Here is a 12,079-nt window from a genome sequence, read left to right as displayed (position 1 = left end):
ATACATATATATACGTATGTATATGTATATACACATATATACATATGTGTATGTATGTATATATACACATACATACGTACACATACACATTGGAAGCTTTTATAGATATATATACACACACACACACACACATATCCACATCCACATTGGAAGCTTTTGAAATTTTAATAGGATTCATTTAGTCTAATTTCTTTGTTATTCTCTGGTGGATAGGAACTCAAAGAAAGTATTCTACTTTCCTTACATTTCAGATTTATGCTTAAATTCTCTCTTGGGATGGTTGGCTTTCCTGGTCTTAAAGCTCCTCAGCAATGGAGATTCACTAACTTCCCTTGGTATCTCACTAGAATGTGTTTGGCTCTTTCCAATTTGAACCATGTTAAGTATTTGTATGGTGAGATATAAAATATAATGAATTACATTAAAGTGACAGTGAATAAGAATGTTTGGTGAGTTCATGAACATTTTAGCTAAGAGTATGACTCTCCATTCTAGCATTGGATACCAGTTATTTAAAGAGATGTCATTAATTTTTCCAGACCACGTTGTTCGAAATTCATTTTAGTAAGTAAAACTATGTCAGAGAGAACATGCTCAGAAAGAGTAGAGGATATATGAGAAAACCAGCTGATAACATGTCAGGACTCTGTAATTGTGTGAATTGTAAAAATATTCTCTTTTGTAAGCCTTCTTGCAGAATCTCTATCCAGAATTTTTAAGGATAACAAGGTTTCCTTTGTGTTCTCAGGCTACAGGATCAAGCAGCTGAGACCATTGAAGCTCTGCATGCAGCAGGTCTGAAAGTCTGGGTGCTTACTGGGGACAAGATGGAGACGGCCAAATCCACCTGCTATGCGTGCCGCCTTTTCCAAACCAGCACTGAGCTCTTGGAACTGACTACAAAAACGATCGAAGAAAGTGAAAGGAAAGAAGATCGATTACATGAATTGTTGATAGAATATCGTAAGAAGTTGCTGCATGATTTTCCTAAAAGTACTAGAAGCCTTAAAAAGTAAGAAAGTGCATCAGTTTCTTATATTTAGGCATGAGTACAAATGTAAATCACAGCTGTTTATGCAGAAGGCTCCATTTTCTATGATTTATCATTCTTTGTTTGCAGATGTTTTATCCTTATGAGTTATTAAAACTCATAAGGACTTAGCCAATGAGGTCATTTAATATTATTTAGTACTTTCCACCACCCTTTTAATTTAAAAGAAAATCCTATATTTCTCAAGGTTTAGAAAAGTAGTTCAGTTTCTTCATGTTTAGGGTTTGAGTATTTAACCCTGATCCTCTGACCTGATCCATGTCAAGAAAAAAATGCTCCTTTTTGTGGTCTCTTAAATTGAATGTAATGAAACCAGTCTCTGTAGCATTTTCCATGTAATTTGAAGTCCTGGAGCCATTTCCTCTGTAGATTTTCACGCACCAGAACTCCAAAGAGAACCAAATGCCTGTTAATAACATGGCCACTTCAACTCTGCTTTCAACTAGCTGCTTAGGAAGAACTTGTAGAACTTAAAGGTCTCAAGGAAAGCCACTGATGCAGAATAATTCAGTGCCCAGAGATCATTGACCAAGGCTCTAAACCAGTTGCTGGACTTTACTATGGCCATAAGCAAATCAGTTGCTTCTTCTGGAATGCTATAGGATGTGCCTACACTAAATCCAAAGACCCCTAGATGATGATACTCTGCATTTCTTGAGTATACTCTCTGTGTCAGGATCCACATTTAGCATTTTATAGAATTATTCTCATTTCATCTTCATCACAACCTGGCAAGGCTATCTTATTTTTTTCATTTTTACGGATAGAGTATGGCTCAGACAGATGCAGTAACTTAGTCAAGATCACACAGCTAATAACAGGTAGAGCAAGTCTATCCAATTCCAGAGCCCATGCATTTAACAGCTGTGCTCTGTCTGGATCCTCGTCTCTGGTGCTTAAACAAGCTCTACAAGTGATTTCCCTGCATTCATGAGGCTATGGCCAATTTTAAACCAGCTGTTGTTCTTCTGGCACTTGGGCATCAGTGAGCATTAAACATGGTTTTACTAGTTGCCTGTCATAAATGTTTCCTTCCTTTAGCCAAATGGTATGTATAAAGGCAGTTCAAATTATATTTTACTTGTCCATTTGTCTTACTCTGCTGTGGCTAACATAACAAAATACCATAGACTGGGTGGCTCAAACAGTAGAAACTTATTTCTCATATATCTGGAGTCTAGAAGTCCAAGGTCAGGGTGCCAGTAGAGTCGAGTTCTGTTGAGGCCCCTCTTTCTGGAAAGCTACCATCTCATCTTTGCATGGCACAGAGATGACATTCTGGTATCTCTTCTTCTAAGGGCACTAATCTCATCATAAAGGCTCCACCCCCATGAGTTCACTTAAACCATGTCACCTCCCAAAAGGCTCCATCACAACTGGTGGTGAGAACTTAAACATAGGACTTTGCAGGGGAGTAGGAGCAGGGGGTGCATGGGACACAGTTCAGCCCATAGCACCATTCAGCAGCTCCCGGGCACTTTTGTAAAAGCTGAGGCTTATGAAAAACTTACCTCCCCATCTCAAAATATTCCCTCTTGCGGTTCATCTATTTGGAGTTGGGCACAGACTTCCCTCGGGTTATATAAGCATCAGACCCAGAATCACTTTTGTCAGCTTCTGCTTCTTTGTCCCTCACACTTCAGATCAGCCATCAAGCCTTATTCAGGTTTCCTTTCTCACCATGAGTGCTCCACTCCAAATTCCCAGCAATTCATGCCCTGAATCCCGTAAGTCCCTCTGCCGGACGAGTGGTTCTCCATTATACACAGAATGAGGCCACATAAAAGGCCTCCAGTGACCTTTTCCACTGCTGTCCTCGTGCACCATGGTGCACGTTCTCTCCCGTCACCTCATTCTGCCCTGGCTTTCAGCTCCACTGTTCTTTCCTGTGTGTATTTATTGTCCCAAGCTCTGTCTGGACGTGAGCCATCTCATATCTTGTTTGCGTGTGTTCTCTCGTGTATACTTCGGTCACCTCAAGGAGCTTTTCCTGTTCTCCAGGGAAGGATTAGTTCATGATCCTTCCCACTCTTTTCATGTGTCCTACTTAGAGTTGATGTTTATAAATATCGCTTAATTGATACTGAGCCACCATTCTCTGCACATTAAGTTAGCTCTGTGGGTAGACAAGCAAAGGAGAACATGTGATTGATCTCTCTTTGATTAGTGAACAAAACATGCTTCTGAAATGATGAAGCAGGGGATCCCCGGGTGGCTCAGTGGTTTAGTGCCTGCTTTTGGCCGAAGGCGAGATGCTGGAGTCCCGGGATCGAGTCCCACGTCGGGCTCCCTGCGTGGAGCCTGCTTCTCCCTCTCCCCCCTCCTCTGTCTCTCATGAATAAATAAATAAAATCTTTAAAATAAAATAAAATGATGAAGCAGAATATGGACAAGTAGAAAATACTATAGTGTTAGAATACACCAGGGGAATATGGAATAAAGGAAAGAGGAGGCATGTTGGACTCTCAGGCCTGAAACGTTTGGTCCATAAAACAGCAGCTCCATTAGTTCTAGGAGCTTGTCAGAAAGGGAGAATCTCCTGTCCCCCCACAAACCTAGTGAGTCAGAATCAACACTTGAACAAAAGTCTCAGGAATTTTCACAAGATTCCCTTAAACATTAAGTTTCAGGAAGCCTAAAATTAGACAAATGAATCAATAATGATGACATCGTGCTGTGTCTAATACTTACGCAGCAGTGGAGCTGAAATGGCATCCAAGATTCCCTGCGTAAAAATGGCTTAATCACTGTTTTCTTCTTAATTACAAAAAAAATGAAATATTAATTGGTAGAATTTTCTCGGTTGTAAGTTCTCCCTCCTATGTTTTCTATGTTTTTTTTTAAAGATTTATTTATTTTAGAGACAAAGAGGGGGCATGCATGTCGGGGGTCGGGGTGCGTGTGTAGAGGGAGAGAGGAACCTTAGCAGACTGAGCATGGAGCCCAATGTGGGGTTCGATCTCATGACCCTGAGATCATGACCTGAGGCAAAACCAAGAGTCGGCCGCTTGACCTAACTGTGCCACCCAGGCACCCCTCCCATATGTTTTTCTTAAGCACTTGGCACCTGTTATATTTGTCTTTCCTGGCACCCAATATCTCTTAGTCGTCCTGGCTATGCATGAGAATCACCTACAGGGCTTTCTGAAACATAGACCTATAAATAACCAAGCACTGCCCAAGATACTCTGATTTAATTTGTCTGGGAATAGACCTCAGGCATGGGCCATTTTTTAAAGCTGCCCAGATAAGTCTAGTGGGAAGGCTATGGTTGAGAAGCACTAATCCAGTATAAAATGATACTTCTTTAAGGAACATATATCATTATCATATGGTATTTTTTAATGAACACCATGTCTTTTAGGTGCCCCATCATTTTTGAGAAGCCAGGTCTATTGACAGGCTTTGTCGTTCAGGAAAAGGTCTTCTGTGATTTGTAGACAAAGCCATTTTGTCTTTTTCCTGTATCATTAAGCAGTTTTCAGACTGATGGTCTGTCTTCATCCCAGAGTCTGACTGACTGATCTGTAATTTCTATAATTCACCTTGAGTTTCCTACAGAGACTGGCTGCTAAATGTCCATTATTTTTATACCTTTTAGAACTTTGAATCTATATGGGCAACTTGGGTCTCAAAGATGTCATGGAAAAAAATCTCTGTTGTGCCATTATCAGACAGTTGCTTCTTTACAGCTTATAGGTTCAGGAACCAGATTGATGATGACTCTTATGTGAGACCCTCCTCTTTGTGGTTTTAAAAAACATCAAGTTTCTGGGGCACCTGGGTGGCCTCTGCCTTTGGCTCAGGGCGTGATCCTGGGGTCCAGGAATCAAGTCCCACATCAATCTCCCTGCCAGGAACCTGCTTCTCCCTCTTCCTATGTCCCTGCCTCTTTCTGTGTCTCTCATGAATAAATAAATAAAATCTTAAACACACACACACACACACACACACACACACATCAGGTTTCTAAATAGGAATGTATAGGAGATTCAATGACAGCATTGTTTTTCTTTTCCAGAGCATGGACAGAACATCAGGAATATGGATTGATCATCGATGGCTCCACATTGTCACTCATATTAAATTCTAGTCAAGACTCCAGCTCTAACAACTACAAAAGCATTTTCTTACAGATATGCATGAAGTGCACTGCAGTGCTCTGCTGTCGGATGGCACCATTACAGAAAGCCCAGGTAAGTGGCTATTGGTTCATGTTCCGTTCCGGGCATTTCTATACATGTGTGTGCAAATGTTCACTTTTAATTTCTTTCTTCACGCAGCCCTTTTTACCTTATTCCATCTTTTTGGGATAAGCAGGCTGCTGCTTCTTTGCGGTCAGATTCAGAGGTCTGCCCAGCACTTTGAATTAACCCGTGCCTCTTGTCCCCTCGAGCTGGGTGTCCTGTTCCTTGCCTTCCACGCTTCTCTCCTGAGTGGTTGGCGCGGGCTGCCCCCGTAGCACCGCTCGTCGCTCCCCTGTTACATCAGCCCTGTGTGTTCCTTCTTCTCCTCCCATCCCCCTGGGGCTCCTAGAGGAGAGCAGCAGCCTCCTTGCCAGATCTGCTGCGCCTTCTTGTGTTTTGCCCCTCGTTTCTCTGCTGCATTTAAGGCCATCAGTAATATCCTCCTTAGAACTTTCCTCCCTTACTTTCTGTCTCTGGTCCACATCTTGACTTTTTTTTTGTCCTACTTGGCAACCTAGTGCCTTTTTATTTTGTTTCATCTTCTCACTTCTCACTAATTATCATTTTTCTCTGGGGCTAAGTCTTCCTTCTGCTTTTCACTTAGAGCCTGTCTCTAAACAGGAATTTCTGGGGCTCTCATTGATAGTCTCTGCTACTGACTTTGCCTCTCCGTGAAATCTACCTTGAGCTGCCTGCTAGACAGCTCCACGTGGACTCCCCCCGCCCCCCCCCCCCCCCCGTCATATTAAATTCCAGTGTCCAAGACAGATCTTCTCATTTTCTCCCTCGGGCCATTTCTCTCACTTGTCTTCATTAATCTTGTCACCAGTGCCACGTTTCTTTTGCTCCCTACGTCACCAGACTATCTCTGACCCGTCTCTTCTCCCCCACTCTGTATATAGTCGGTGCGCCCCATTGACCCTATACCTTTTGTCACAGATCTCATTTGGGGCATCTTTGTAAGTCTCACTTCCGTGCCAGCCTGAGCCCAGTGACTTCTCACACCGACTCTGTGATTCAGGCTCCTCGTTAGCCTCCTGGCTTTTGCCCTTCCCCCTCCAGTCTCTTGCCACGCTCCCCAGTTAATCTCGTTAAAACACCACTTCTCCCATTATATGTTCTCACTCGGATGCTGTCATGGTTTCCTAGTCTATGAGGACGAGGGGCAGGTGACTCTGGCACATGGGCTCGCCCCTGCTGGCACTTACCATGTCTCCACATGCTCTGTGTCCATTGTCCTTCCCATGGCCAGCCTGAATCCTCTCCACTCCTGGTGGTGGTTCCTCCCTGTGTGTCCCTTCCACTTGCCAGGCTCACACAACCTCCGAAGCCTTCCTCATCTGGAACTCTCTCTGAATTCCTTTTGGCCTAACAGAAGTTTTACTCATAATTAAACCCAATTCCATGGCCACCTCCCAAATGCTGTTGTCTCCAGCTCCCCCAGCCCATGTGGATCTGCTTCACCTTGCTTTTCTGCACTTGGTACCAAGACCCTTAGAGTCTCTTACAGATTTTTCACTGCTCTGTGCACTGTATTCTTTCACATGTGTCACTCTTGCTTCTCCATTTTCTTCAGCTGCCTGCTCTAGACTCAAGGAATGGCTGTGTCTTTGGTTCGTCCTTTATCCAAACCCTACTCCCTACGTCACACACACATGGACACGCACGTGCACACACAGCCCACCCTAATTTAGGGCATTGTCTCAGTCTACTTTCTTTTCACTCTTGATCACCACCACAATCATGCTCTTCTTTTTTTTCTTCAACCTTCAGAGCTTTGGTTAGCTCCAGCTGAGGAAGTAGATCCTACCAGAACCACATCCATAGAAATTGTCCCTTTAGTCAGAGACAGTCTCTCTCTTCATTTTTCCTACGTTGATTGTCTGTTGCTCAAATTGCTCACTAGGATTCCAGCTACTCTGCTACCCAGGCAGTTAGTTATTTGAATTCCTGACCTTGTACTGCATTTCCCACCCAGAATATGGAGCCTCCCTGTAGTTCAATCCTGGACCTATTTTATTTCCTTTGCTCTAGTCCCATCTTCCAGGATATCGCCTACTCCTCTGTCATGTCCATGTATGTGTTTTTCTAGTTACTTCTCCAATCCAGATAGTTGGCAGGCGAGAATTCTACCACTGAACCACCAATGCTAATCCAGATACTTGGGATTCTGCTTCACTTCTCCAGCTGCTTACTGGATACATGTCCTTGGCTGTGTCATTATCAGCTCAACTCAGCTTTCTTTACAGCTCATCATCTTCCTTGTCTTCTGCAGCAATTACTGAGTTCACTGTCCTTCTAGCGTTCTAGACTCAGAACTTTGAAATCTGTGTTGACTTCCCCCATGCTTTACCCCTCCCATGTGGTATCAGTCACCAAATTCTGTCCATTTTCGAGTATGTTGTCTTTTTCATCTTTTCTTTCCTTACAGGCACAGGCCTTTTTTTTTTTTTTAAGATTTTATTTATTTATTCATGAGAGACACAGAGAAAGAGGCAGAGACATAGGCAGAGGGAGAAGCAGGCTCCCTATGGGGAGCCTGATGCAGGACTCAATCCCAGGACCCCGGGATCACACCCTGGGCCAAAGGCAGACGTTCAACCACTGAGCCATCCAGGCATCCCACAGGCACAGGCCTGTAGCTAGCCACCTAACTTGGCTCTTTGCCTGCAGCCTTGCTTTTTCTTCCTGTTCTTCCTACACCTCGCTCCCACTTTGATAATATCACTGCCTGTTGATCTGGGCCCAGGTACACCTGTCCATGCCCCCTCTATGAAAACTCATTGATCTGGTCAAGTCAGTCTGTCTTCTGAGCATATATTGTACTTAACCTGGGCGTGTGCCTTGGATCATGCCATTCTCCCTCTCTCTGGAATATTCCTCCAAGCCCCTTTTCCCCATCCGTGCAAATCTTTAACCATCTTTCATCAGTTAGATAAAGTTACCCTTCCTTCTGTAAAATCATTCCTGATTACTCTGGCATGTAGTCTCCTCTCCCTTCTCTGGCATCCAGGGCTTTCTTGGGTGGACAACTTAGATGACAGTGTTGTATTCCCTTGCACAGATACTTCACACTGTTGGCATTTCTTGTTAATCTGATTACCTAATATTCCCCTACTTATTCCCTATCTCTACTTTTCCATGACATGTTTCTTAAGGTGTGTGACCAGCCTTCTGTCTTTTCTTGGATGTTTGCACATTGTGTTGTGTGCAGTTGTAGTTGATCGATAAATCGTTTTTGGCAAATTGATTTCTTTCTCATGAAGCTGTCTTAGAGGTTGAGAAGTTCTTAATCCAGGTGACCCAGGGCACAGTTTTAAAAAAAAACATGTTTATCTATCTAAATCTTTCATGATGTTATAGTCCATGACTATATGTCTTTTTATCTTTCCACAAGGATGACCTTTAATATTCTTAACCTATATTTTTATGCACAAGCTGTCACCCTCGATAATTTTATTGCCTTCCCTAGACCTTTCCTGGCTGCAATTTTTCTTTCTTTAGGTGCAAATTATGACTTTACTAGTATTACAGGTGCAGTGAGGTTAACCAGGATTATGTAGCCCATCAAAAACACATTTAGTTCAAGGTCTTTAATTTTGTCTTTCACTTATTTACAGATTATTTCTAAGAGTCTCTAAAAATTTCTGAAAAGAACCAAGTTGAGGGAGGGAATGGAATAGGGGAAAGCTGGCATTTCACAATAACAGCGTTTTTGTGTTCAATGGAATTGGATGTTGGTTTTTATATGTTACTTAGTACAACTAAAACCTGCTAAATTTTGTTTAAAGAAAAAACTATGGGGTGGCTTAGCCTCGTGTCAATTATTTTTAATCACTTATTGTTGAAAATGGATCTTATTTATGTTAACTGCTGAAAGCAATTCTGAGGACAGAATTTCTGCAAGGCATTAGTTTAGCTTCTGCATTATATACACTTTTTTTTAAAACTGCCAGATTCTAGAAGGGTTTGAGGGGGGACACGTAAAGCAGTCATTGTCTAAAACATAGGGTGGTGGGAGGGCAGCTGCTCCCCCAGTAGACTTCCACAAGTGATTCCAGCAGAAGATTTCTTTTATTCGGTACCTGCCATGAGCACAGCTGTGAGCTGCATTGTGCCCTTGACACATCTTGAAGAGACGTTCAGAATAGTGACTGGCATTATACACATAGCTCAGGGAAGTTTCCGCAGATCCCACCACCATTAAAATGCCCCCATTTAAAAACACAGATAACCTGCCCAAGAGTTTAAATCATATTGGGTTTGGGAGATTTCATAAAGTTTATTTGGCAGCTGGATGTGTGTAAGAATTTGCCATTAGGGAAGACCCTGGGAATATGAGAATGCACCAAAGGGAATGGTTGGGTCTGCAGGGAAGAGAGCTGGAGAGGTTCTAGAAGCATTGTTCTCTTACTTCCCACTCTTACTCCAGTAGCCCTATGCATGTTACCTCAAATGAGCTTTCTGGTCTTCACTGTCACACTCAACATGTCATCTGAAAGGATGCGTGGAGTGATGACAAAAGAGGGGGAAACACTTTAGCCTCTGGTATAGGTAGGAGACAAGGTTTTCTGACACTTCGTATATGCCTGGAACCAAGAAAAAAAATGGGCACTGGTGTTATATTTGAAAAGCTGTGTTCTTTTACCTCTGAGAATTCAAAGCTATCGTACATATATGCACAAACTACCTTTCTGCTTGTGTGCAAAGCCTCCATTGGCAAGTGTGAATGAGGCATATACCTGCAATGTAGTAGTCTCACATTCTGCTTTGACCTTCTCTGCACCTCTTTTGTATTTAATGTTTAGATTGTCAGAATGGTGAAGAATTTAAAAGGCAGCCCAATAACACTCTCGATAGGTGATGGTGCCAATGATGTTAGCATGATCTTGGAATCCCATGTGGGAATAGGTAAGAACCACCTAATGAGATGGCGGCTATAAGGTATCAGTATTGTTTGTAGGTAGAGTGATCTTATATTCTAGAGAGAATGTTTTGGTTACTCATCTTGAATTTTAATTTAGGAATGATAATTATTAAATGAATAAAGATCATCCTCTGACATGTCCATCCCAAAATCCTACCCTTGGTGGGAATGTAGCAATACAAAGTTAGAGGATATTTTTATATTAGCCAAGTGAAGTGAATTTCCCAAACCTACTGGCAGTGCAATTGATCATTTAGCTCTCACTTTGACAGCATGCATGAAATTTTATTGATTTTCTGCCCCTGGCCACATCGCCTGCTTATGTTGCTGCACTATATCTTCTGAGATTCTTAACTGTTTGGGTCTAAGAAATAATTGGTTGGCTGGTTTTCCACATGGCAATATTTATGGGTGCTTTGGGCTGTAGTGTCAAATGTATATGTTGGCATGCAACAACAGCTTTTTCTACTGCCTGCACCATTTTTTTTTCCTACGTCAGGCTGCTGATAGGCAGCAATCCTAACGCCCCAACAGATGTTTTGGGTTGTTTTGTTTTGTTGAGGGGAGAAAATAATAGTATTCGTATCTTGGGAATTATTATTACTACAGTTTGGATTCCCAGATTCTTTCCATTGGGAAGTAACCCCATTCAGTGTTCCACATTGGTTATTCATATGGAAATGGCCAAAGCTGCTTGACCTCATGGAATACTTGGGCTACTACTTAGAGTTCCATTCAGTGAGAAGACTTCCTCATCTCATTGTAATGCTTCTGTTCTGAGCTCCTAGACCACAAACCCCAGGTCCGTTGTCTAGCAGCACTTACTAAGTGCCTTTAAAATAATTTTCAGATTGAGTTTTTTCCTTAAGATAATTTTTGCCTTGTAATGATGAAAACAATGATTCTAGTTAATCATTTTATATTGTGTTATAAACAAGTAATTACCATCTAAACCTAGTTTTACTTTTTGTTCGTTAAGACTCATTGTCACTGTTACAGCATATTTTGGTTAAAAAACAAATCTACATGCATGAACTGTGCCACGTAAGGAAATTAAAAGTGTGAAAATAATAAATCAAGAGGGTTGCTTTTCTTTTTCAGGTATTAAAGGCAAAGAAGGCCGCCAAGCAGCCAGGAATAGCGATTATGCTGTTCCAAAGTTTAAACATTTAAAGAAACTGCTCTTGGCTCATGGACATCTATATTATGTGAGAATAGCACACCTTGTACAGTATTTCTTCTATAAGGTATGTAACAAAATATTTGTAATTTGACTTATCACCATCTAACCCAGCATTGACTCAGCTTGGTCATAAGATTTTCTTCCTATTTTTCACAGTTCTTTTGCTATCTTAGTACAAGATTTGTGGCCTACAAAACATAGGTGATTTATCTAATGAATCAGAAACTAGAAATTCCTGGGGCACCTGGGTGGCTCAGTCAGTTAAGTGTCTGACTCTTGATTTTGCCTCAGGTCCTGATCTCAGGGTTGTGAGATTGAGCCCTGTGTCGGGCTGTGCACTGAGCACAGAGTCTGCTTGAGCTTTTCTCTCTCCCTCTGCCCCTTGGCCCCTCCCTCTGCTCACATGCACTCTCTCTCAAATAAATTTTTTTGAAAGATTTTATGTATTTTTTTTTATAAATTTTTATTTATTTATGATAGTCTCACACAGAGAGAGAGAGGCAGAGACACAGGCAGAGGGAGAAGCAGGCTCCATGCACTGGGAGCCCGACATGGGATTCGATCCCGGGTCTCCAGGATCGCGCCCTGGGCCAAAGGCAGGCGCCAAACCACTGCGCCACCCAGGGATCCCAGATTTTATGTATTTATTCATGAGAAACACAGGGAGAGAGAGAGGCAGAAGGAGAAGCAGGCTCCATGCAGGGAGCCTGATGTGGGACTCCTTCCCGGGA

General features: G+C 42.3%; 1 protein-coding gene across 8 annotated transcripts in view; it reads left to right on the top strand.

Moving 5' to 3' along the window:
- The window catches only part of ATP11C (ATPase phospholipid transporting 11C), a 193,199-nt gene that overhangs the window by 141,151 nt on the left and 39,969 nt on the right, over positions 1-12,079 (top strand). For all 8 annotated transcript variants that reach the window (XR_007409492.1, XR_003141712.3, XM_025460869.3 and 5 more), the window contains 4 exons: positions 749-1,012; positions 5,073-5,247; positions 10,047-10,149; positions 11,267-11,412. Coding sequence is in view for 6 of the 8 variants with exons in the window: in XM_025460869.3 (XP_025316654.1) it covers positions 749-1,012; positions 5,073-5,247; positions 10,047-10,149; positions 11,267-11,412 (688 nt within the window). In the remaining 2 variants the exon portion in view is untranslated. The remainder of the gene's footprint in view (positions 1-748; positions 1,013-5,072; positions 5,248-10,046; positions 10,150-11,266; positions 11,413-12,079) is intronic.

This window comes from Canis lupus, chromosome X, assembly GCF_003254725.2.
Source record: "Canis lupus dingo isolate Sandy chromosome X, ASM325472v2, whole genome shotgun sequence".
Taxonomy (NCBI): Eukaryota; Metazoa; Chordata; class Mammalia; order Carnivora; family Canidae; genus Canis; species Canis lupus.
This window is presented reverse-complemented; position numbering and strand designations above follow the sequence as displayed.